Raw genomic sequence first — 25,837 nt, forward strand, 5'->3', positions numbered from 1 at the left:
TGGGGAGGGGTAGAGCTGTGTGGTTATGACTCTGGGGAGGGGTAGAGCTGTGTGGTTATGGTGCTCTGGGGAGGGGTAGAGCTGTGTGGTTATGGTGCTGACTCTGGGGAGGGGTAGAGCTGTGTGGTTATGGTGCTGACTCTGGGGAGGGGTAGAGCTGTGTGGTTATGGTGCTGACTCTGGGGAGGGGTAGAGCTGTGTGGTTATGGTGCTGACTCATGTGGAGGGGTAGAGCTGTGTGGTTATGGTGCTCTGGGGAGGGGTAGAGCTGTGTGGTTATGGTGCTGACTCTGGGGAGGGATACAGCTGTGTGGTTATGACTCTGGGGAGGGGTAGAGCTGTGTGGTTATGGTGCTGACTCTGGGGAGGGATAAAGCTGTGTGGTTATGGTTCTTACTCTGGGGAGGGGTAGAGCTGTGTGGTTATGGTGCTGACTCTGGGGAGGGGTAGAGCTGTGTGGTTATGGTGCTGACTCTGGGGAGGGATAAAGCTGTGTGGTTATGGTTCTTACTCTGGGGAGGGGTAGAGCTGTGTGGTTATGGTGCTGACTCTGGGGAGGGGTAGAGCTGTGTGGTTATGGTGCTGACTCTGGGGAGGGGTAGAGCTGTGTGGTTATGGTGCTGACTCTGGGGAGGGATAAAGCTGTGTGGTTATGGTTCTTACTCTGGGGAGGGCAACAACCTGGTAGGCAGCTCTGGCAGGGAAGTTTTTGTTGAAAACTGAAAGAAAATAAGAAAGTATATTGTACAAACAATTTCCCCAAATCATACTGAATTACAGTAGGCCTCATTCCAATCATTTCTAAACTGAAATTACATTTCCAAATAAACAGGAAGTTGTAGACTCTGAATGACAGGGAGTAGTAACAAATATACTCCTGGCTGAAAACCTGGCTGAATGCTGGTCTTGGCTCTGAATGACAGGGAGTAGTAACAAATATACTCCTGGCTGAAAACCTGGCTGAAAACCTGGCTGAATGCTGGTCTAGGCTCTGAATGAAAGGGAGTAGTAACAAATATACTCCTGGCTGAAAACCTGACTGAAAACCTGGTTGAAAACCTGGCTGAAAACCTGGCTGAAAACCTGGCTGAGAACCTGGCTGAGAACCTGGCTGAAAACCTGGCTGAAAACCTGGCTGAGAACCTGGCTGAGAACCTGGCTGAAAACCTGGCTGAAAACCTGGCTGAATGCTGGTCTAAGATTCTGTGTCTTTTTACCCCACTGCTTGAGAGTACTCTTGGTAGTATTCACACTAAACTAAGGTAATGAACATGAGACGTATTCTCCAGACCATATATTAGACCGAGTGCTGTGAACTTCATGGCTGGTTACAGTCGTATTGACGTATGACTACAGGCTGCAGACAGGACCCAGGGAGAGGGTTGGGTTTCACAGAGCTTCCCTGTATCCTCTTACACTCAGTCTGGCACACACACCAGGGTTCAGCTCCACACCAGGGTTCAGTTCCACACCAGGGTTCAGTTCCACACCAGGGTTCAGCTACACACCAGGGTTCAGCTCCACACCAGGGTTCAGTTCCACTGGGCATCGTGATGGGACCTACCAGGGTTCAGCTCCACACCAGGGTTCAGCTCCACACCAGGGTTCAGCTCCACACCAGGGTTCAGCTACACACCAGGGTTCAGCTCCACACCAGGGTTCAGCTACACACCAGGGTTCAGTTCCACACCAGGGTTCAGTTCCACACCAGGGTTCAGTTCCACACCAGCTACACACCAGGGTTCAGCTACACACCAGGGTTCAGCTACACACCAGGGTTCAGCTCCACACCAGGGTTCAGTTCCACTGGGCATCGTGATGGGACCTACCAGGGTTCAGCTCCACACCAGGGTTCAGTTCCACACCAGGGTTCAGCTCCACACCAGGGTTCAGCTCCACACCAGGGTTCAGCTCCACACCAGGGTTCAGCTACACACCAGGGTTCAGCTACACACCAGGGTTCAGTTCCACACCAGGGTTCAGTTCCACACCAGGGTTCAGTTCCACACCAGCTACACACCAGGGTTCAGTTCCACACCAGGGTTCAGTTCCACACCAGGGTTCAGTTCCACACCAGCTACACACCAGGGTTCAGTTCCACACCAGGGTTCAGTTCCACACCAGGGTTCAGTTCCACACCAGGGTTCAGCTCCACACCAGGGTTCAGCTACACACCAGGGTTCAGCTACACACCAGGGTTCAGTTCCACTGGGCATCGTGATGGGGGACACACCAGGGTTCAGCTACACACCAGGGTTCAGCTACACACCAGGGTTCAGCTACACACCAGGGTTCAGCTACACACCAGGGTTCAGTTCCACACCAGGGTTCAGTTCCACACCAGGGTTCTGCTCCACACCAGGGTTCAGCTCCACACCAGGGTTCAGCTCCACACCAGGGTTCAGCTACACACCAGGGTTCAGTTCCACACCAGGGTTCAGTTCCACACCAGTGTTCAGCTCCACACCAGGGTTCAGTTCCACACCAGGGTTCAGTTCCACACCAGGGTTCAGCTCCACACCAGGGTTCAGTTCCACACCAGGGTTCAGCTCCACACCAGGGTTCAGCTCCACACCAGGGTTCAGTTCCACACCAGGGTTCAGCTCCACACCAGGGTTCAGCTCCACACCAGGGTTCAGTTCCACACCAGGGTTCAGTTCCACACCAGGGTTCAGCTCCACACCAGGGTTCAGTTCCACACCAGGGTTCAGCTACACACCAGGGTTCAGCTCCACACCAGGGTTCAGTTCCACTGGGCATCGTGATGGGACCTACCAGGGTTCAGCTCCACACCAGGGTTCAGGTCCACACCAGGGTTCAGCTCCACACCAGGGTTCAGCTCCACACCAGGGTTCAGCTCCACACCAGGGTTCAGCTACACACCAGGGTTCAGTTCCACACCAGGGTTCAGTTCCACACCAGGGTTCAGTTCCACACCAGCTACACACCAGGGTTCAGTTCCACACCAGGGTTCAGTTCCACACCAGGGTTCAGTTCCACACCAGCTACACACCAGGGTTCAGTTCCACACCAGGGTTCAGTTCCACACCAGGGTTCAGTTCCACACCAGGGTTCAGCTCCACACCAGGGTTCAGCTACACACCAGGGTTCAGCTACACACCAGGGTTCAGTTCCACTGGGCATCGTGATGGGGGACACACCAGGGTTCAGCTACACACCAGGGTTCAGCTACACACCAGGGTTCAGTTCCACACCAGGGTTCAGCTACACACCAGGGTTCAGCTACACACCAGGGTTCAGCTACACACCAGGGTTCAGTTCCACACCAGGGTTCAGTTCCACACCAGGGTTCAGTTCCACACCAGGGTTCTGCTCCACACCAGGGTTCAGTTCCACACCAGGGTTCAGCTCCACACCAGGGTTCAGCTCCACACCAGGGTTCAGCTCCACACCAGGGTTCAGCTACACACCAGGGTTCAGTTCCACACCAGGGTTCAGTTCCACACCAGTGTTCAGTTCCACACCAGGGTTCAGCTCCACACCAGGGTTCAGTTCCACACCAGGGTTCAGTTCCACACCAGGGTTCAGCTCCACACCAGGGTTCAGTTCCACACCAGGGTTCAGCTCCACACCAGGGTTCAGCTCCACACCAGGGTTCAGTTCCACACCAGGGTTCAGTTCCACACCAGGGTTCAGTTCCACACCAGGGTTCAGCTCCACACCAGGGTTCAGCTCCACACCAGGGTTCAGCTACACACCAGGGTTCAGCTACACACCAGGGTTCAGTTCCACTGGGCATCGTGATGGGGGACACACCAGGGTTCAGCTACACACCAGGGTTCAGCTACACACCAGGGTTCAGTTCCACACCAGGGTTCAGCTACACACCAGGGTTCAGCTACACACCAGGGTTCAGTTCCACACCAGGGTTCAGCTACACACCAGGGTTCAGCTACACACCAGGGTTCAGTTCCACACCAGGGTTCAGCTACACACCAGGGTTCAGTTCCACACCAGGGTTCAGCTACACACCAGGGTTCAGCTACACACCAGGGTTCAGTTCCACACCAGGGTTCAGTTCCACACCAGGGTTCAGTTCCACACCAGGGTTCTGCTCCATACCAGGGTTCAGTTCCACACCAGGGTTCAGCTCCACACCAGGGTTCAGTTCCACACCAGGGTTCAGCTCCACACCAGGGTTCAGTTCCACACCAGGGTTCAGTTCCACACCAGGGTTCAGCTCCACACCAGGGTTCAGCTCCACACCAGGGTTCAGCTCCACACCAGGGTTCAGTTCCACACCAGGGTTCAGTTCCACACCAGGGTTCAGCTCCACACCAGGGTTCAGTTCCACACCAGGGTTCAGCTACACACCAGGGTTCAGCTCCACTGGGCATCGTGATAATACCCATAGAGGCGAGATCCCATTGTGAGACCTTTGGACTAGGAACTATGGGAAACCTACCTTAGCAAGGCAGAGACAGACGAGAGTTTAATTATAAAGGTCAGAGGTGCAGCGATGCATCAATAGGAACTATAGCGAAAGGATGTCCCATATGTAACTGATTACCACATGTCGGACGGTTGCATATCTTTAGCTGTTGCCCTTTCAGACAGATATGAATGTGCTACTGAAGAATGCTGGGTCTAAAGTCAGCATTCAATATTAGTGGCCAAACAGATCCTGAGAGAGAAGTGCTGTTATTCAGGAAAGAGGGCGCCATCGTGTGGACAGTTGTGGACATGCAGGACAGTATGACGAGGTGGACTAAGCTTAAACGTTCGATGAGGACAGAGAGAGAATCTCAATTGATCTCCGTGACTCGTTGTGTTCGATCTCCTTGTGTGTTTTTAGCAGGAGGTTGAGAGGACGTGAAGGAACTAATAAATATAATTGAGATTATCCCATAACTTGACCCTTAGCCACTCACATTGTCAGGTCAAACACTTACATGTCTTATAAACATCGTTGACATTGACAAAGTCATTCATGTCTGCCAACAGCACGGTTGTCTTGACGACTGGAAGATACAAAAGCAAAGGAGTCTGTCAGATACACAGTTCAGATTAGTCTAGATCTCAGGTGGAATTAATCTAATCCTTTTTTGTCTTTTACATTTAATAAACATACATTAATTATTGTTGATCTGATGATATATATATATATATATATAACATAGGGGGAGGCTTACCATTGTCATAACCACATCCAGCTGCTTTCAGGATCTCTCCCATATTGACCAGAGCCTGTTGGGTGAGGAGTTGGGGGGAGGAGTTGGGATGGGATGGGGGAGGAGTTAGGGGAGGAGGGAGGGGTTGGGGATGAGGGAGGGGTTGGGGGTTGGGGATGGGGATGAGGGAGGGGTTGGGGGATGGGGGAGGGGTTGGGGAGGAGGGAGGGGTTGGGGTGGTGGATGGGGATGGGGGAGGGGTTGGGGGAGCATGTTATAAGAATTCCAGACTAACATGACTAAGTATTATAATAGAACTATATGTTTTACCTCTCTCCCTCCTCCACCATCTCTCCCTTCCCTCCACCATCTCTCCCTTCCCTCCACCATCTCTCCCCTTCCCTCCACCATCTCTCCCCTTCCCTCCACCATCTCTCCCTTCCCTCCACCATCTCTCCCCTTCCCTCCACCATCTCTCCCCTTCCCTCCACCATCTCTCCCCCTCCCTCCACCATCTCTCCCTCCTCCACCATCTCTCCCCTTCCCTCCACCATCTCTCCCTTCCTCCACCATCTCTCCCCTTCCCTCCACCATCTCTCCCTTCCCTCCACCATCTCTCCCCTTCCCTCCACCATCTCTCCCCTTCCCTCCACCATCTCTCCCCCTCCCTCCACCATCTCTCCCTCCTCCACCATCTCTCCCCTTCCCTCCACCATCTCTCCCTTCCTCCACCATCTCTTCCTCCTCCACCATCTCTCCCTCCTCCACCATCTCTCCCCTTCCCTCCACCATCTCTCCCCTTCCCTCCACCATCTCTCCCCTTCCCTCCACCATCTCTCCCTTCCCTCCACCATCTCTCCCTCCTCCACCATCTCTCCCTTCCCTCCACCATCTCTCCCCTTCCCTCCACCATCTCTCCCTTCCTTCCACCATCTCTCCCTTCCCTCCACCATCTCTCCCTTCCTCCACCATCTCTCCCTCCTCCACCATCTCTCCCTCCTCCACCATCTCTCCCCTTCCCTCCACCATCTCTCCCCTTCCCTCCACCATCTCTCCCCTTCCCTCCACCATCTCTCCCTTCCCTCCACCATCTCTCCCTCCTCCACCATCTCTCCCTCCTCCACCATCTCTCCCCTTCCCTCCACCATCTCTCCCTTCCTTCCACCATCTCTCCCTTCCCTCCACCATCTCTCCCCTTCCCTCCACCATCTCTCCCCTTCCCTCCACCATCTCTCCCCTTCCCTCCACCATCTCTCCCCTTCCCTCCACCATCTCTCCCTTCCTTCCACCATCTCTCCCTTCCCTCCACCATCTCTCCCCTTCCCTCCACCATCTCTCCCTTCCCTCCACCATCTCTCCCCTTCCCTCCACCATCTCTCCCTTCCCTCCACCATCTCTCCCCTTCCCTCCACCATCTCTCCCCTTCCCTCCACCATCTCTCCCTTCCCTCCACCATCTCTCCCCTTCCCTCCACCATCTCTCCCTTCCCTCCACCATCTCTCCCCTTCCCTCCACCATCTCTCCCCTTCCCTCCACCATCTCTCCCCTTCCCTTCACCATCTCTCCCTTCCCTTCACCATCTCTCCCTTCCCTCCACCATCTCTCCCCTTCCCTCCACCATCTCTCCCCTTCCCTCCACCATCTCTCCCCTTCCTCCACCATCTCTCACCTGTCTGGCCTGAGCCTGTACCCCTCCCTCCACCAGCTTCCCTGAGGCCACGTCCAGCCCCAGCTGGCCGGAGATGTACATCGTCCGATCCACCACCACCGCCTGGCTGGAGCACAGACAACGGGACATAAGTCACTCTACTAGGAAGTCCACTATGTGCAACTCAACCTGCAATAACATAAATCACATCAGCATGTCTACCTCTGCTTAGCTTCCCAGTAAAGCAATGAAAACACTCAAGCGTCCCAGCAAAGTACTGAAAATAGCCCACGTTTATATATGTAGCTTAATAAACAAGGTTCATGAAATCAATAATTTGCTAGTACCAGATTACATTCATATTCTGACTGTCTCTGAAACTCATTTAGATAACACCTTTGATGATACAGTGGTAGAAATACATGGTTATAACATCTACAGAAAATACAGAAATGCCTGTGGTGGAGGTGTTGCTGTTCATATTGAGAACCACATTCCTGTAAAGATTAATGCTAGGAGTAACGCTAGGAGTAACGCTGGGAGTGACGCCCGGAGTAACGCCGGGAGAAATGCCAGGAGTAACCCTGGATTGTAAACTGTCCTGGTCAAAACATGTTGATACAACAGTAGCTAAGATGGGGAGAAGTCTGTCCATAATAAAGCGCTGCTCTGCCTTCTTAACAACACTATCAACAAGGCAGGTCCTACAGGCCCTAGTTTCTACCTTCTTAACAGCACTATCAACAAGGCAGGTCCTACAGGCCCTAGTTTCTACCTTCTTAACAGCACTATCAACAAGGCAGGTCCTACAGGCCCTAGTTTCTACCTTCTTAACAACACTATCAACAAGGCAGGTCCTACAGGCCCTAGTTTCTACCTTCTTAACAGCACTATCAACAAGGCAGGTCCTACAGGCCCTAGTTTCTACCTTCTTAACAACACTATCAACAAGGCAGGTCCTACAGGCCCTAGTTTCTACCTTCTTAACAACACTATCAACAAGGCAGGTCCTACAGGCCCTAGTTTCTACCTTCTTAACAACACTATCAACAAGGCAGGTCCTACAGGCCCTAGTTTCTACCTTCTTAACAGCACTATCAACAAGGCAGGTCCTACAGGCCCTAGTTTCTACCTTCTTAACAACACTATCAACAAGGCAGGTCCTACAGGCCCTAGTTTCTACCTTCTTAACAACACTATCAACAAGGCAGGTCCTACAGGCCCTAGTTTCTACCTTCTTAACAACACTATCAACAAGGCAGGTCCTACAGGCCCTAGTTTTGTTGCACCTGGACTACTGTTCAGTCGTGTGGTCCGGTGCCACAAAAAAGGACTTTGGAAAATTGCATTTGTCTCAGAACAGAGCAGCACAGCTGGCCCTTGAACATACACAGAGAGCTAATATTAATAATATGCATGTCAATCTCTCCTGGCTGAAAGTGGAGGAGAGATTGACTTCATCACTACTTGTTTTTGTAAAAAGTGTTGAAATGTTGAATGCATGGAGCTGTCTATTTAAACTTCTAGCACACAGCTCGGACCCTCATGCATATCCCACAAGTGTCACAACTTCTGCCGAAGTCGATGCCTCTCCTTGTTCAGGCGACGTTCGGCGGTCGACGTCGCCGACCTTCTAGCCATCGCTGATCCTCTTTTCATTTTCCATTGGTTTTGTCTTGTCTTCCATCACACCTGTTTCCAATTCCATTCATTACATGATGTGTATTTAACCCCCTGTTCCCCCTCATTGTCCTTGTCGGTGATTGTTTGTTTGTAAGCTATGTGCAAGATATGTTCTGGTGTGCGACGGGTTTTCTACCCACTTGTATTATTTTGTATATTTTGAGAGAGTTTTTTTTATTTCAGAGTATATTTTGGTTTTCTGAGTTTTTGAGCACTTATTCAACTGCTTCGTTTTATACCAAGTTCGATCTCCTGCGCTTGACTTCGCAGCCACCAGCACGCACCCTTACAACAAGACATGCCACCAGAGGTCTCTTCACAGTCCCCCAAGTCCAGAACAGACTATGGGAGGAGCACAGTACTACATAGAGCCATGACTACATGGAGCTCTATTCCACAACTCTCTACTCCTATAACCTCTCTACTCTCATAACCTCTCATAACCTCTCTACTCCTATAACCTCTCTACTCCCATAACCTCTCTACTCCCATAACCTCTCTACTCCCATAACCTCTCTACTCCCATAACCTCTCTACTCCCATAACCTCTCTACTCCCATAACCTCTCTACTCCCATAACCTCTCTACTCCCATAACCTCCCTACTCCCATAACCTCTCTACTCCCATAACCTCTCTACTCCTATAACCTCTCTACTCCCATAACCTCTCTACTCCCATAACCTCCCTACTCCCATAACCTCCCTACTCCCATAACCTCTCTACTCCCATAACCTCTCTACTCCCATAACCTCTCTACTCCCATAACCTCTCTACTCCCATAACCTCTCCACTGTAGCCGAGTGGCCTAACGTTACGATAATGTCTAATTCATTGGGTAATTAATTATGGAATATAAATATGGAAGTGTCTGCCGTGGCTGGGATCCCCCAGGTGGTGCTACATATTGGGGCGGCAGGGTAGCCTAGTGGTTAGAGGGGGGGCAGGTAGCCTAGTGGTTAGATGGGGGGCAGGTAGCCTAGTGGTTAGAGGGGGGGAGGCAGGTAGCCTAGTGGTTAGAGGGGGGGGCAGGTAGCCTAGTGGTTAGAGGGGGGAGGCAGGTAGCCTAGTGGTTAGAGGGGGGAGGCAGGTAGCCTAGTGGTTAGAGGGGGGAGGCAGGTAGCCTAGTGGTTAGAGCGTTGGGCTAGTAACCGAAAGAGTTGCAAGTTCAAATCCCTGAGCTGACAAGGTACAAATCTGTCATTCTGCCCCCTGAACAAGGAAGTTAACTGTTATTGAAAATAAGAATTTGTTCTTAACTGACTTGACTAGTTAAATAAAGGTAAAATAAAAAATATTGGTTCTAGAAGAGGTCTCCTCCTACATTGAACACCTAGAGAAAGCTGTATAAACGTGACACCGTGCCAGTGTATGGAGACTGGAATATCAAGTAGCCTTAAATAACCAGATCCCTTCTAGCTAATAAGTCGACCATGTTATGTTCAAGTTAAATGTGACTTCTCCTTTAGCCTATTGTTTTTAATTAGGTCAACACAAGTCACCAAATAACACAAGGAACATGTTATTGTATTTCCTTTGAAGTACTATGACTGCACTGCACAGTCTCTGTAACAGACAACCTTAGTCATTAGTTAGTGGGGTGGACCTTGATCCTCTGATCATGGTAACAAACTCCTCCCCCTCCTCCTTTATTGGCTCCTGACCACAGTTGCCAACTTTTAGTAAACAACTTTTAACCAGCCTTTCAGTAAACAACTTTTAACTAGCCTTTCAGTAAACAACTTTTAACTAGCCTTTCAGTAAACAACTTTTAACTAGCCTTTTAGTAAACCATTTTTTTGTATTTTCTGTGTGTATTTTCTTATTCTCTTATGCTGTCATGATTATGTAATTTGTTGTGTAATTGTGAAATGCAGCACTCCTTTGCAAAACAACCTTGGTCTCAATGGGACTCCCTGCTAAAATTAAGGTTAAAAAACATAACATTGTTTCTAACCCCACTAACCCCACTTTATATAGGTGTTGATCTACTTATTCATGGGTTAATGAAACAAAAGTCCATAGCGATGTAGATAAGCCATGCACTAAGTTGCATTATAAAGATTTACCACAAAACACATTGATGAATGATTAGTAAAATATAGGTGAGGTCCTACCTGTAAATCCCCTGCCTTATAGGTGCTCTAGGAGTATAAGGAAAGAGTTTCTGAACAGCAGCCATCGTGTCCAGAGTGTACTACAGTCGCAGAAGTCAGCTTGGGACAAAGTGAAGTGAACCACTGCCCAGGAAAACCTATGACTCGACAAACACTGCTGGGGCAAAGTATGTGCTGTGGCTGGCATTACGCTAGTGGTGCTACAAGCTAAGGGTGGAGGAGGCCATTTCCCTTTACACAAGGTCAAGTGCTTTGGCTGATGGAAAAGGGCAAGAGAAATCAAAATCACTAGTGCAGGATGACTTCTATGAGTGTCCATGTGCAAGTGTATGGATATGAGACTGGGATATGGTATCAATACTGTGGATATGAGTCTGGGATATGGTATCATTACTGTGGATATGAGACTGGGATATGGTATCATTACTGTGGATATGAGACTGGGATATGGTATCATTACTGTGGATATGAGTCTGGGATATGGTATCATTACTGTGGATATGAGACTGGGATATGGTATCATTACTGTGGATATGAGTCTGGGATATGGTATCATTACTGTGGATATGAGACTGGGATATGGTATCATTACTGTGGATATGAGTCTGGGATATGGTATCATTACTGTGGATATGAGTCTGGGATATGGTATCATTACTGTGGATATGAGTCTGGGATAGCGCCCTGCCTTATTGGGGCTTTTGGAGTGTGAGGCCAATACCACAGAATAGCAGCCATCGTGTTAATATCAGCAGCCATCGTGTTAATATCAGCAGCCATCGTGTTAATATTAGCAGCCATCGTGTTAATATCAGCAGCCATCGTGTTAATATCAGCAGCCATCGTGTTAATATTAGCAGCCATCGTTTTAATATCAGCAGCCATCGTGTTAATATCAGCAGCCATCGTGTTAATATCAGCAGCCATCGTGTTAATATTAGCAGCCATCGTGTTAATATCAGCAGCCATCGTGTTAATATCAGCGGCCATCGTGTTTATATCAGCAGCCATCGTGTTAATATTAACAGCCATCGTGTTAATATCAGCAGCCATCAATAGCGGCCATCATGTTAATATTAGCAGCCATCGTGTTAATATTAGCAGCCATCAATAGCGGCCATCGTGTTAATATTAGCAGCCATCGTGTTAATATTAGCAGCCATCGTGTTAATATTAGCAGCCATCGTGTTAATATCAGCAGCCATCGTGTTAATATCAGCAGCCATCGTGTTAATATCAGCAGCCATCGTGTTAATATCAGCAGCCATCGTGTTAATATCAGCAGCCTAATATCAGCAGCCATCGTGTTAATATTAGCAGCCATCGTGTTAATATCAGCAGCCATCGTGTTAATATTAACAGCCATCGTGTTAATATCAGCAGCCATCATGTTAATATTAGCAGCCATCGTGTTAATATTAACAGCCATCGTGTTTATATCAGCAGCCATTGTGTTTATATCAGCAGCCATCGTGTTAATATCAGCAGCCATCGTGTTAATATTAACAGCCATCATGTTAATATTAGCAGCCATCGTGTTAATATCAGCAGCCATCGTGTTAATATCAGCAGCCATCAATAGCGGCCATCATGTTAATATCAGCAGCCATCGTGTTAATATCAGCAGCCATCGTGTTAATATCAGCAGCCATCAATAGCGGCCATCATGTTAATATCAGCAGCCATCGTGTTAATATTAGCAGCCATCGTGTTAATATCAGCAGCCATCGTGTTAATATCAGCAGCCATCAATAGCGGCCATCATGTTAATATCAGCAGCCATCGTGTTAATATTAGCAGCCATCGTGTTAATATCAGCAGCCATCGTGTTAATATCAGCAGCCATCGTGTTAATATCAGCAGCCATCGTGTTAATATTAGCAGCCATCGTGTTAATATCAGCAGCCATCGTGTTAATATCAGCAGCCATCGTGTTAATATCAGCAGCCATCGTGTTAATATTAGCAGCCATCGTGTTAATATCAGCAGCCATCGTGTTAATATCAGCAGCCATCGTGTTAATATCAGCAGCCATCGTGTTAATATTAACAGCCATCGTGTTAATATCAGCAGCCATCGTGTTAATATCAGCAGCCATCGTGTTAATATTAGCAGCCATCGTGTTAATATCAGCAGCCATCGTGTTAATATCAGCAGCCATCGTGTTAATATCAGCAGCCATTGTGGAATATCAGCAGCCATCGTGTTAATATTAACAGCCATCGTGTTAATATCAGCAGCCATCGTGTTAATATTAGCAGCCATCGTGTTAATATCAGCAACCATCGTGTTAATATCAGCGGCCATCGTGTTTATATCAGCAGCCATCGTGTTAATATTAACAGCCATCGTGTTAATATCAGCAGCCATCAATAGCGGCCATCATGTTAATATTAGCAGCCATCGTGTTAATATTAGCAGCCATCAATAGCGGCCATCGTGTTAATATTAGCAGCCATCGTGTTAATATTAGCAGCCATCGTGTTAATATCAGCGGCCATCGTGTTTATATCAGCAGCCATCGTGTTAATATTAACAGCCATCATGTTAATATCAGCAGCCATCGTGTTAATATCAGCAGCCATCGTGTTAATATCAGCAGCCTAATATCAGCAGCCATCGTGTTAATATTAGCAGCCATCGTGTTAATATCAGCAGCCATCGTGTTAATATTAACAGCCATCGTGTTAATATCAGCAGCCATCATGTTAATATTAGCAGCCATCGTGTTAATATTAACAGCCATCGTGTTTATATCAGCAGCCATTGTGTTTATATCAGCAGCCATCGTGTTAATATCAGCAGCCATCGTGTTAATATCAGCAGCCATCGTGTTAATATTAACAGCCATCATGTTAATATTAGCAGCCATCGTGTTAATATCAGCAGCCATCGTGTTAATATCAGCAGCCATCAATAGCGGCCATCATGTTAATATCAGCAGCCATCGTGTTAATATCAGCAGCCATCGTGTTAATATCAGCAGCCATCAATAGCGGCCATCATGTTAATATCAGCAGCCATCGTGTTAATATTAGCAGCCATCGTGTTAATATCAGCAGCCATCGTGTTAATATCAGCAGCCATCAATAGCGGCCATCATGTTAATATCAGCAGCCATCGTGTTAATATTAGCAGCCATCGTGTTAATATCAGCAGCCATCGTGTTAATATCAGCAGCCATCGTGTTAATATCAGCAGCCATCGTGTTAATATTAGCAGCCATCGTGTTAATATCAGCAGCCATCGTGTTAATATCAGCAGCCATCGTGTTAATATCAGCAGCCATCGTGTTAATATTAGCAGCCATCGTGTTAATATCAGCAGCCATCGTGTTAATATCAGCAGCCATCGTGTTAATATCAGCAGCCATCGTGTTAATATTAACAGCCATCGTGTTAATATCAGCAGCCATCAATAGTGGCCATCATGTTAATATTAGCAGCCATCGTGTTAATATTAGCAGCCATTGTGGAATATCAGCAGCCATCGTGTTAATATTAACAGCCATCGTGTTAATATCAGCAGCCATCGTGTTAATATTAGCAGCCATCGTGTTAATATCAGCAACCATCGTGTTAATATCAGCGGCCATCGTGTTTATATCAGCAGCCATCGTGTTAATATTAACAGCCATCGTGTTAATATCAGCAGCCATCAATAGCGGCCATCATGTTAATATTAGCAGCCATCGTGTTAATATTAGCAGCCATCAATAGCGGCCATCGTGTTAATATTAGCAGCCATCGTGTTAATATTAGCAGCCATCGTGTTAATATCAGCGGCCATCGTGTTTATATCAGCAGCCATCGTGTTAATATTAACAGCCATCATGTTAATATCAGCAGCCATCATGTTAATATTAGCAGCCATCGTGTTAATATTAACAGCCATCGTGTTTATATCAGCAGCCATTGTGTTTATATCAGCAGCCATCGTGTTAATATCAGCAGCCATCGTGTTAATATTAACAGCCATCATGTTAATATTAGCAGCCATCGTGTTAATATCAGCAGCCATCAATAGCGGCCATCATGTTAATATCAGCAGCCATCGTGTTAATATCAGCAGCCATCGTGTTAATATCAGCAGCCATCAATAGCGGCCATCATGTTAATATCAGCAGCCATCGTGTTAATATTAGCAGCCATCGTGTTAATATCAGCAGCCATCGTGTTAATATCAGCAGCCATCGTGTTAATATCAGCAGCCATCGTGTTAATATTAGCAGCCATCGTGTTAATATCAGCAGCCATCGTGTTAATATCAGCAGCCATCGTGTTAATATCAGCAGCCATCGTGTTAATATCAGCAGCCATCGTGTTAATATCAGCAGCCATCGTGTTAATATTAGCAGCCATCGTGTTAATATCAGCAGCCATCGTGTTAATATCAGCAGCCATCAATAGCGGCCATCATGTTAATATCAGCAGCCATCGTGTTAATATTAGCAGCCATCGTGTTAATATCAGCAGCCATCGTGTTAATATCAGCAGCCATCGTGTTAATATCAGCAGCCATCGTGTTAATATTAGCAGCCATCGTGTTAATATCAGCAGCCATCGTGTTAATATCAGCAGCCATCGTGTTAATATCAGCAGCCATCGTGTTAATATCAGCAGCCATCGTGTTAATATTAGCAGCCATCATGTTAATATTAGCAGCCATCGTGTTAATATTAGCAGCCATCGTGTTAATATCAGCAGCCATCATGTTAATATCAGCAGCCATCGTGTTAATATCAGCAGCCATCGTGTTAATATCAGCAGCCATCGTGTTAATATCAGCAGCCATCATGTTAATATCAGCAGCCATCGTGTTAATATTAACAGCCATCGTGTTAATATTAACAGCCATCGTGTTAATATCAGCAGCCATCGTGTTAATATCAGCAGCCATCGTGTTAATATCAGCAGCCATCGTGTTAATATTAGCAGCCATCATGTTAATATTAGCCTAGCCCTTGACTACAGTCACAGAAGTGAGCTCATGACAGAGTGAACTGCTGTTCAGGGGAACCTTTGACACTACAAACACTTTTGCTGTATAAAAGTTCATGCAGGTAGGTTAATTCTGGTAATTTTACACCACAGACCTGCACCTGATTAATTTGCTTAGATCCCAGCCAAACCAACCTTTCCCATTGTCCCTCAGACAGAATAATGGTGACACAGTCAGTGACTTTGAATCACAATGGGATAACAATGACATTGTACAATTCCACCACCACCACCACAGACCATTACAGTAACCTAATATAGCCCAACCTTTAGACACCACCACCACCACCACAGACCATTACAGTAACCTAATATAGCCCAACCTTTAGACACCACCACCACCACCACAGACCATTACAGTAACCTAATATAGCCCAACCTTTAGACACCACCACCACCACCACAGACCATTACAGTAACCTAATATAGCCCAACCTTTAGACACCACCACCACCACCACAGACCATTACAGTAACCTAATATAGCCCAACCTTTAGACACCACCACCACCACCACAGACCATTATAGTAACCTAATATAGCCCAACCTTTAGACACCCCCACCACCACAGTAACCTAATATCGCCCAACCTTTAGACACCACCACCACCACAGACCATTACAGTAATCCATATAGACCGATGAACCCCCTACAGTGGCTTGCGAAAGTGTTCACCCCCTTGGCATTTTTTCTATTTTGTTGCCTGACAACCTGGAATTAAAATATTTTTTTTGGGGGGGGGGGGGGGGGGGGGGGGTTGTATAATTTGATTTACACAACATGCCTACCACTTTGAAGATGCTAAATATTTTTTAATTGTGAAACAAACAAGAAATAAGACAAAAAAAGTGAAAACTTGAACGTGCTTAACTATTCCCCCCCCCAAAGTCAATACTTTGTAGAGCCACCTTTTGCAGCAATTACAGCTGCAAGTCTCTTGGGGTATGTCTCTATAAGCTTGGCACATCTAGCCACTGGGATTTTTGCCCATTCTTCAAGGCAAAACTGCTCCAGCTCCTTCAAGTTGGATGGGTTCCGCTGGTGTACAGCAATCTTTAAGTCATACCACAGATTCTCAATTGGATTGAGGTCTGGGCTTTGACTAGGCCATTCCAAGACATTTAAATGTTTCCCCTTAAACCATTCGAGTGTTGCTTTAGTAGTATGCTTAGGGTCATTGTCCTGCTGGAAGGTGAACCTCCGTCCCAGTCTCAAATCTCTGGAAGACTGAAACAGGTTTCCCTCAAGAATTTCTCTGTATTTAGTGCCATCCATCATTCCTTCAATTCTGACCAGTTTCCCTGTCCCTGCCGATGAAAAACATCCCCACAGCATGATGGTGTTCTCGGGGTGATGAGAGGTGTTGGGTTTGCGCCAGAAATAGCGTTTTCCTTGATGGCCAAAAATCTCAAATTTTAGTCCCATCTGGCCAGAGAACCTTATTTGATATGTTTGGGGAGTATCCCACATGCCTTTTGGTGAACACCAAATGTGTTTGCTTATTTTTTTTCTTTAAGCTATGGCTTTTTTCTGGCCACTCTTCCGTAAAGCCCAGCTCTGTGGAGTGTACGGCTTAAAGTGGTCCTATGGACAGATGCTCCAATCTCCGCTGTGGAGCTTTGCAGCTCCTTCAGGATTATCTTGGGTCTCTTTGTTGCCTCTCTGATTAATGCCCTCCTTGCCTGGTCTGTGAGTTTTGGTGGGCGGCCCTCTCTTGGCAGGTTTGTTGTGGTGCCATATTCTTTCCATGTTTTAATAATGGATTTAATGGAGCTCCGTGGGATGTCCAAAGTTTCAGATATTTTTTTTATAACCCAACCCTGATCTGTACTTCTCCACAACTTTGTCCCTGACCCGATTGGAGAGCTCCTTGGTCTTCATGGTGCCCCTTGCTTAGTGGTGTTGCAGACTCTGGGGCCTTTCAGAACAGGTGTATATATACTGAGATCATGTGACAGATCATGTGACACTTAGATTGCACACATGTGAATTTTATTTAACTAATTATGTGACTTCTGAAGGTAATTGGTTACATCAGATTTTGTTTAGGGGCTTTATAGCAAAGGGGGTGAACACATATGCATGCACCACTTTTCCATTATTTATTTTTTTAAACAAGTTATTTTTTCAATTTCACTTCACCAATTTAAACTATTGTGTTTGTCCGTTACATGAAATCCAAATAAAAATCAATTTAAATTACAGGTTGTAATGCAACAAAATAGGAAAAACGCCAAGGGGGATGAATACTTTTGCAAGGCGCTGTCTATACCGATGAACCCCTAATAGAGTTCGCCAGCTTGTAGTCGTAAAACCCGGAAATAAGTGGTTCATGGTTCATTCAGAGAATAGGAAAAATTAATGGGGGAAAGAATAGGGGTTTGAAATACACACAGAAAATGATGTCTGAGGTTAACACAGGCTGAGGAGATCTTATACATTTTGTTCTATAATATCAGTCAGTAATATGACCTTTATGTTCTATAATACCAGGTAATATGACCTTTATGTTCTATAATATCAGGTAACATGACCTTTATGTTCTATAATACCAGGTAATATGACCTTTATGTTCTATAATACCAGGTAATATGACCTTTATGTTCTATAATACCAGGTAATATGACCTTTATGTTCTATAATACCAGGTAATATGACCTTTATGTTCTATAATACCAGGTAACATGACCTTTAATGAATTACAAAGCCTGTATGTTGTGTTCTATTGTAACGCTCGTCGTTAAAGGAGAAGTGGACCAAAGCGCAGCGTGGTAAGTGTTCACGATACTTTATTTCAAGAAACACAAACAAGAAATAACCAAAAGCAACAAAACGAAAGCGAACAGTTCCGTCAGGCGCAGACGCTAAACAAAAAATAACATCCCACAAACACAGGTGGAAAACAGGCTGCCTAAGTATGATTCCCAATCAGAGACAACATAATCCTGGATTATCAGACCACCATTTTATTGCGTTTGCAACAAATAATCTGCTCAGACCCCAACCAAGGAGCATCAAAAGTCGTGCTATAAATTCTCAGACAACCCAAAGATTCATTGATGCCCTTCCAGACTCCCTCTGCCTACCCAAGGACGTCAGAGGACAAAAATCAGTTAACCACCTAACCGAGGAACTCAATTTAACCTTGCGCAATACCCTAGATGCAGTTGCACCCCTAAAAACTAAAAACATCTGTCATAAGAAACTAGCTCCCTGGTATACAGAAAATACACGAGCTCTGAAGCAAGCTTCCAGAAAATTGGAACGGAAATGGCGCCACACCAAACTGGAAGTCTTCCGACTAGCTTGGAAAGACAGTACCGTGCAGTATCGAAGAGCCCTCACTGCTGCTCGATCATCCTATTTTTCCAACTTAATTGAGGAAAATAAGAACAATCCGAAATTTCTTTTTGATACTGTCGCAAAGCTAACTAAAAAGAAGCCTTCGCAAATGGAGGATGGCTTTCACTTCAGCAGTAATACATTTATGAACTTCTTTGAGGAAAAGATCATGATCATTAGAAAGCAAATTACAGACTCCTCTTTAAATCTGGTTATTCCTACAAAGCTCCATTGTCCTGAGTCTGCACAACTCTGCCAGGACCTAGGATCAAGGGAGATACTAAAGTGTTTTAGTACTATATCTCTTGACGCAATGATGAAAATAATCATGGCCTCCAAACCCTCAAGCTGCATACTGGACCCTATTCCAACTAAACTACTGAAAGAGCTGCTTCCTGTGCTTGGCCCGCCTATGTTGAACATAATAAACGGCTCTCTATCCACCGGATGTGTACCAAGCTCACTAAAAGTGGCAGTAATAAAGCCTCTCTTGAAAAAGCCGAATCTTGATCCAGAAATTATAAAAAACTATCGGCCTATATCGAATCTTCCATTCCTCTCAAAAATTTTATAAAAAGCTGTTGCACAGCAACTCACTGCCTTCCTGAAGACAAACAATGTATACGAAACGCTTCAGTCTGGTTTTAGACCCCATCATAGCACTGAGACTACACTTGTGAAGGTGGTAAATGACCTTTTAATGACGTCAGACCGAGGCTCTGCATCTGTCCCCGTGCTCCTAGATCTTAGTGCCGCTTTTGATACCATCGATCACCACATTCTTTTGGAGAGATTGGAAACCCAAATTGGTCTACATGGACAAGTTCTGGCCTGGTTTAGATCTTATCTGTCGGAAAGATATCAGTTTGTCTCTGTGAATGGTTTGTCCTCTGACAAATCAATTGTAAATTTCGGTGTTCCTCAAGGTTCCGTTTTAGGACCACTATTGTTTTCACTATATATTTTACCTCTTGGGGATGTCATTCGAAAACATAATGTTAAATTTCACTGCTATGCGGACGACACACAGCTGTACATTTCAATGAAACATGGTGAAGCCCCAAAATTGCCCTCGCTAGAAGCCTGTGTTTCAGACATAAAGAAGTGGATGGCTGCAAACTTTCTACTTTTAAACTCGGACAAAACAGAGATGCTTGTTCTAGGTCCCAAGAAACAAAGAGATCTTCTGTTGAATCTGACAATTAATCTGGATGGTTGTACAGTCGTCTCAAATAAAACTGTGAAGGACCTCGGCGTTACTCTGGACCCTGATCTCTCTTTTGAAGAACATATCAAGACTGTTTCAAGGACAGCTTTTTTCCATCTACGTAACATTGCAAAAATCAGAAATTTTCTGTCCAAAAATGACGCAGAAAAATGTATCCATGCTTTTGTTACTTCTAGGCTGGACTACTGCAATGCTCTACTTTCTGGCTTCCCGGATAAAGCACTAAATAAACTTCAGTTAGTGCTAAATACGGCTGCTAGAATCCTGACTAGAACCAAAAAATTTGATCATATTACTCCAGTGCTAGCCTACACTGGCTTCCTGTTAAGGCAAGGGCTGATTTCAAGGTTTTACTGCTAACCTACAAAGCATTACATGGGCTTGCTCCTACCTATCTTTCCGATTTGGTCCTGCCGTACATACCTACACGTACGCTACGGTCACAAGACGCAGGCCTCCTAATTGTCCCTAGAATTTCTAAGCAAACGGCTGGAGGTAGGGCTTTCTCCTATAGAGCTCCATTTTTATGGAATGGTCTGCCTACCAATGTGAGAGACGCAGACTCAGTCTCAACCTTTAAGTCTTTACTGAAGACTTATCTCTTCAGTAGGTCCTATGATTGAGTGTAGTCTGGCCCAGGAGTGTGAAGGTGAACGGAAAGGCTGGAGCAACGAACCGCCCTTGCTGTCTCTGCCTTGCTGGTTCCCCTCTCTCCACTGGGATTCTCTGCCTCTAACCCTATTACAGGGGCTGAGTCACTGGCTTACTGGTGTTCTTTCATGCCGTCCATGGGAGGGGTGCGTCACTTGAGTGGGTTGAGTCACTGACGTGGTCTTCCTGTCTGGGTTGGTCTTCCTGTCTGGGTTGGCCCCCCCCCCCCCCCCCCAGGACCATGCCTCAGGACTACTTGGCATGATGACTCCTTGCTGTCTCCAGTCCACCTGGCCGTGCTGCTGCTCCAGTTTCAACTGTTCTGCCTGCGGCTATGGAACCCTGACCTGTTCACCGGACGTGCTTGTTGCACCCTCGACAACTACTATGATTATTATTATTTGACCATGCTGGTCATTTATGAACATTTTAACATCTTGACCATCTTCTGTTATAATATCCACCCGGCACAGCCAGAAGAGGACTGGCCACCCCTCATAGCCTGGTTCCTCTCTAGGTTTCTTCCTAGGTTTTTGGCCTTTCTAGGGAGTTTTTCCTAGGGAGTTTTTCCTATTTTTGCAAGGATTAAATGTCAGGAATTGTGAGAAACTGAGTTTAGATGTATTTGGTTAAGGTGTATGTAAACATCCGACTTCAACTGTAAATACACAGGGAATAATGGGAAAGATGGGCGATACCTGGAGGGGGTGGAGACAAAGACAGGTGAAACAGATCAGGAGGAAAATTAATGCCATTTTTGGATAAATGCCGAAAATCAGGTCTGTGGTAAACACAGGCTTAGGAAATCTTAAATTTTTTGTTCTATTCATCAGCTAATGTCGCTTTTTGTGAATTTTGAAGAATTCATGTAATAATGAAAAACATAAATCACAAAGGCTTTATAATTCATACTCATGTTACCTGACTGATATTATCATAGATGTCACGCCCTGACTGTAGAGATCCTTATAGTTCTCTGTGGTTGGTTAGGTCAGGGTGTGACTCAGGTGGGAAAGTCTGTTTTTTGTTTCTGGGCCGAGTGTGGTTCCCAATCAGAGGCAGCTGTCTATTCAAATCAAATGTATTTATATAGCCCTTCTTATATCAGCTGATATCTCAAAGTGCTGTACAGACACCCAGCCTAAAACCCCAAACAGCAAGCAATGCAGGTGTAGAAGCACGGTGGCTAGGAAAAACTCCCTAGAAAGGCCAAAACCTAGGAACAAACACTCCAGACAGCCTACCCGACCGCTCGGAGGCGTCTGCATGGTCCTAAAGCACACACCCGCGTTTTGGATCACATTCCAATTATAAAACTGAGGACAAAAATGCAATTTCAGAATGTGAGGGGGACACATCCCCCCTGTCCCCAGTGAAAGTTGCGCCCCTGACCATTTCTGTTGGCGAGGCCATTCTTCCCCCCCCACTTGCATCCACATTAGAGGACTTACGGTAACAACAGCAGTCTTGAGACAGCCAGACAAGTCCCTCTTGGTGGTGGTACTTGATTTATGACAGCCTAGTAGGCTACTTCCATTGGATCAGATATTTTACAATGTGATCATTGCAAAGCTGAGCAACGGAAGGTTTCATACTGCTTGAAGGATTCATACAGAAAGTTACCAGGGTACAGTGAAAATCAAAGATTGGAAATATAAGTCAAGATATATTGTAGATATTGAGTGATAAGTTTTATTCCTGACATCTTTGAAAACAGTTACAACATATGAAATGAAACAAACCTTAAATAATAAGTTCAGCATTAAGTTCCATTCTGTGCTTCAACAGTCATGGTTACAGGTCGTACATTGTGGAAATAAATGAAGAGTAAATACAGAAAAATATTAAAATCAGATGAGTTTCCATATTCTAAATATTCTATATGGGAACCTACCATCTATGGAAAGAGTCTTCCAGGTTGTGGAATGGTATTGTACAGAGTAAACCTCCAAGTTCAGTTTGTTAAACGTTGAGGAAGATGGTGTATGTAGCACTGGCATCGTTGATACAATGGACAAAACATTAAGAACACCTACTCTATCCATGACAGACCGAGCAGGTGAATCCAGGTGAACGCTACAATCCCTTATTGAAGGGGAGGAGACAGGTTAAAGGAGGATTTTTAAGCCTTGGGACAATTGAGACATGGATTGTGTATGTGCGCCATTCAGAGGGTGAATGTGAAAGACAAAATATTGAAGTGTATTTGAACGGGGTATGGTAGTAGGTGCCCAGGGGCACCGGTCCGTGTCAAGAACTGCAACGCTGCTGGGCTCAACAGTTTCCTGTGTATCAAGAATGGTCCACCACCCAAAGGACATCCAGCCAACTTGACACAACTGTGGGAAGCATTGGAGTCAACATGGGCCAGCGTCCCTGCTTCCGATACCCCAGCCTCCCTGCTTCCGATACCCCAGCCTCCCTGCTTCCGATACCCCAGCCTCCCTGCTTCCGATACCCCAGCCTCCCTGCTTCCGATACCCCAGCCTCCCTGCTTCCGATACCCCAGCATCCCTGCTTCCGATACCCCAGCCTCCCTGCTTCCGATACCCCAGCCTCCCTGCTTCCGATACCCCAGCCTCCCTGCTTCCGATACCCCAGCCTCCCTGCTTCCGATACCCCAGCGTCCCCGCTTCCGATACCCCAGCGTCCCTGCTTCCGATACCCCAGCATCCCTGCTTCCGATACCTTGTACGAATCGGTAATTCCCACTACACAGCAAAATGACAACACTAAAAAGAACATGCATAGTGTTAGTCAAACATAATGAAACCAGAGACATCTGATAGGATCACAAGTCTTCCAGATCCAGTTCAATAAATAATATTTTGTAATGAAGAGCTTTAGTAAAGGGATGATGCCAGGTCCGGCCATCCAGCTTTAGTGAAGGGATGATGCCAGGTCCATCCATCCAGCTTTAGTGAAGGGATGATGCCAGGTCCATCCATCCAGCTTTAGTGAAGGGATGATGCCAGGTCCATCCATCCAGCTTTAGTGAAGGGATGATGCCAGGTCCATCCAACCAGCTTTAGTGAAGGGATGATGCCAGGTCCAGCCATCCAGCTTTAGTGAAGGGATGATGCCAGGTCTAGCCATCCAGCTTTAGTGAAGGGATGATGCCAGGTCCATCCATCCAGCTTTAGTGAAGGGATGATGCCAGGTCCATCCATCCAGCTTTAGTGAAGGGATGATGCCAGGTCCAGCCATCCAGCTTTAGTGAAGGGATGATGCCAGGTCTAGCCATCCAGCTTTAGTGAAGGGATGATGCCAGGTCCATCCATCCAGCTTTAGTGAAGGGATGATGCCAGGTCCATCCATCCAGCTTTAGTGAAGGGATGATGCCAGGTCCATCCAACCAGCTTTAGTGAAGGGATGATGCCAGGTCCATCCATCCAGCTTTAGTGAAGGGATGATGCCAGGTCCATCCATCCAGCTTTAGTGAAGGGATGATGCCAGGTCCATCCATCCAGCTTTAGTGAAGGGATGATGCCAGGTCCATCCAACCAGCTTTAGTGAAGGGATGATGCCAGGTCCATCCATCCAGCTTTAGTGAAGGGATGATGCCAGGTCCATCCATCCAGCTTTAGTGAAGGGATGATGCCAGGTCCATCCATCCAGCTTTAGTGAAGGGATGATGCCAGGTCCATCCATCCAGCTTTAGTGAAGGGATGATGCCAGGTCCATCCAACCATGGTAAGCATCAAAAGGACTTCCGGGACCGTAAACACACAACGAGTCTCAAAGTAGAAAATTGGTCATAAGTGCCGAGAAGAGAGGTTTTACTCCACCGAGTGGACAGATATTTAGGTGACCTCATGAGCGGTCCTAACAGTTCAGAGTTACCAGCAGGTGTGGTGATTATAGTATAGGAAAAGACGAGTCAATGGTTCCTGGGCCATAGACCGGCAATTGCTTTGGAGTTGTTAAAATGTTTTAATATTTCTATATGATCAACCCATAATCAATCTAGACCTACATGTAACATCTCTTGCGCTTTTGACAAGGATTTCAAGAAGCCTATTTCACATATGCCCGAAATACTTAAAACCACTAGGCTAATAAATAAACACGTTTCTCTTTAAATGATTTTAATACCTCCATGTTATTTCAGGTTATCCATTTGGAGCACAGCACATTGTTGATGTCTAAATTGGAGATGCCTATAAATTGAGCAATTGAAGGCATCTATGGCTTATGGAAACTTTGATTGTGTTGATGAAAATGATAGACCTTTCAAACGTTGTATGCAACATTATCGGCAAGTGACTTGATGCTTACTTTGCCAAAGCGATTTAGAGATGTTAAAAACGGGAGTGACGAGTGTGTTGATATAATGGCAATTGTCAAATTTGGGGCTGCCAGGTGGCGCGGCGGTCCGAGGCTCCCCGGGCGGCGCGGCGCTCCGAGGCTCCCCGGGCGGCGCGGCGCTCCGAGGCTCCCCGGGCGGCGCGGCGGTCCGAGGCTCCCCGGGTGGCGCGGCGGTCTGAGGCTCCCCGGGTGGCGCGGCGGTCTGAGGCTCCCCGGGTGGCGCGGCGGTCTGAGGCTCCCCGGGTGGCGCGGCGGTCTGAGGCTCCCCGGGTGGCGCGGCGGTCTAAGACACTGCATCTCAGTGCTGGAGGCGTCACTACAGACCCTGGTTCAGCGGCTGGAGGCGTCACTACAGACCCTGGTTCAATTCCAGTCTGTATCACAACCAGCTGTGATTGGGAGTCCCATAGGGCAGAGCACAATTGGCCCAGCGTCGTCTGGGGTAGGCCGGGGTAGCGTCGTCTGGGGTAGCGTCGTCTGGGGTAGCGTCGTCTGGGGTAGGTCTGGGATATTGTTGTCTGGGGTAGGCCGGGTAGCGTCGTCTGGGGTAGCGTCGTCTGGGGTAGGCCGGGGTAGCGTCGTCTGGGGTATGTCTGGGGTAGCGTCGTCTGGGGTATGTCTGGGGTAGCGTCGTCTGGGGTATGTCTGGGGTAGCGTCGTCTGGGGTATGTCTGGGGTAGCGTCGTCTGGGGTAGCGTCGTCTGGGGTAGCGTCGTCTGGGGGTAGCGTC

At 46.8% G+C, this 25,837-nt stretch overlaps 1 protein-coding gene across 2 annotated transcripts in view; it reads right to left on the bottom strand.

Moving 5' to 3' along the window:
* The window catches only part of rida (reactive intermediate imine deaminase A), a 16,148-nt gene extending 5,318 nt beyond the window's left edge, over window positions 1-10,830 (bottom strand). Inside the window, exons 1-5 of one of the 2 annotated variants that reach the window (XM_082960644.1) lie at window positions 10,579-10,830; window positions 6,802-6,907; window positions 5,154-5,208; window positions 4,914-4,982; window positions 664-719 (exon numbers count right to left, since the gene is read on the bottom strand). In XM_082960644.1, the coding sequence (XP_082816770.1) occupies window positions 664-719; window positions 4,914-4,982; window positions 5,154-5,208; window positions 6,802-6,907; window positions 10,579-10,643 (351 nt within the window). In that variant the 5' untranslated portion in view covers window positions 10,644-10,830. 2 annotated transcript variants of the gene reach the window in all.
* Window positions 10,831-25,837: the final 15,007 nt, after the last annotated feature.

The sequence above is a fragment of the Salmo salar genome, chromosome 14 (assembly GCF_965601325.2).
Source record: "Salmo salar chromosome 14, fSalSal1, whole genome shotgun sequence".
NCBI classification, from domain to species: domain Eukaryota; kingdom Metazoa; phylum Chordata; class Actinopteri; order Salmoniformes; family Salmonidae; genus Salmo; species Salmo salar.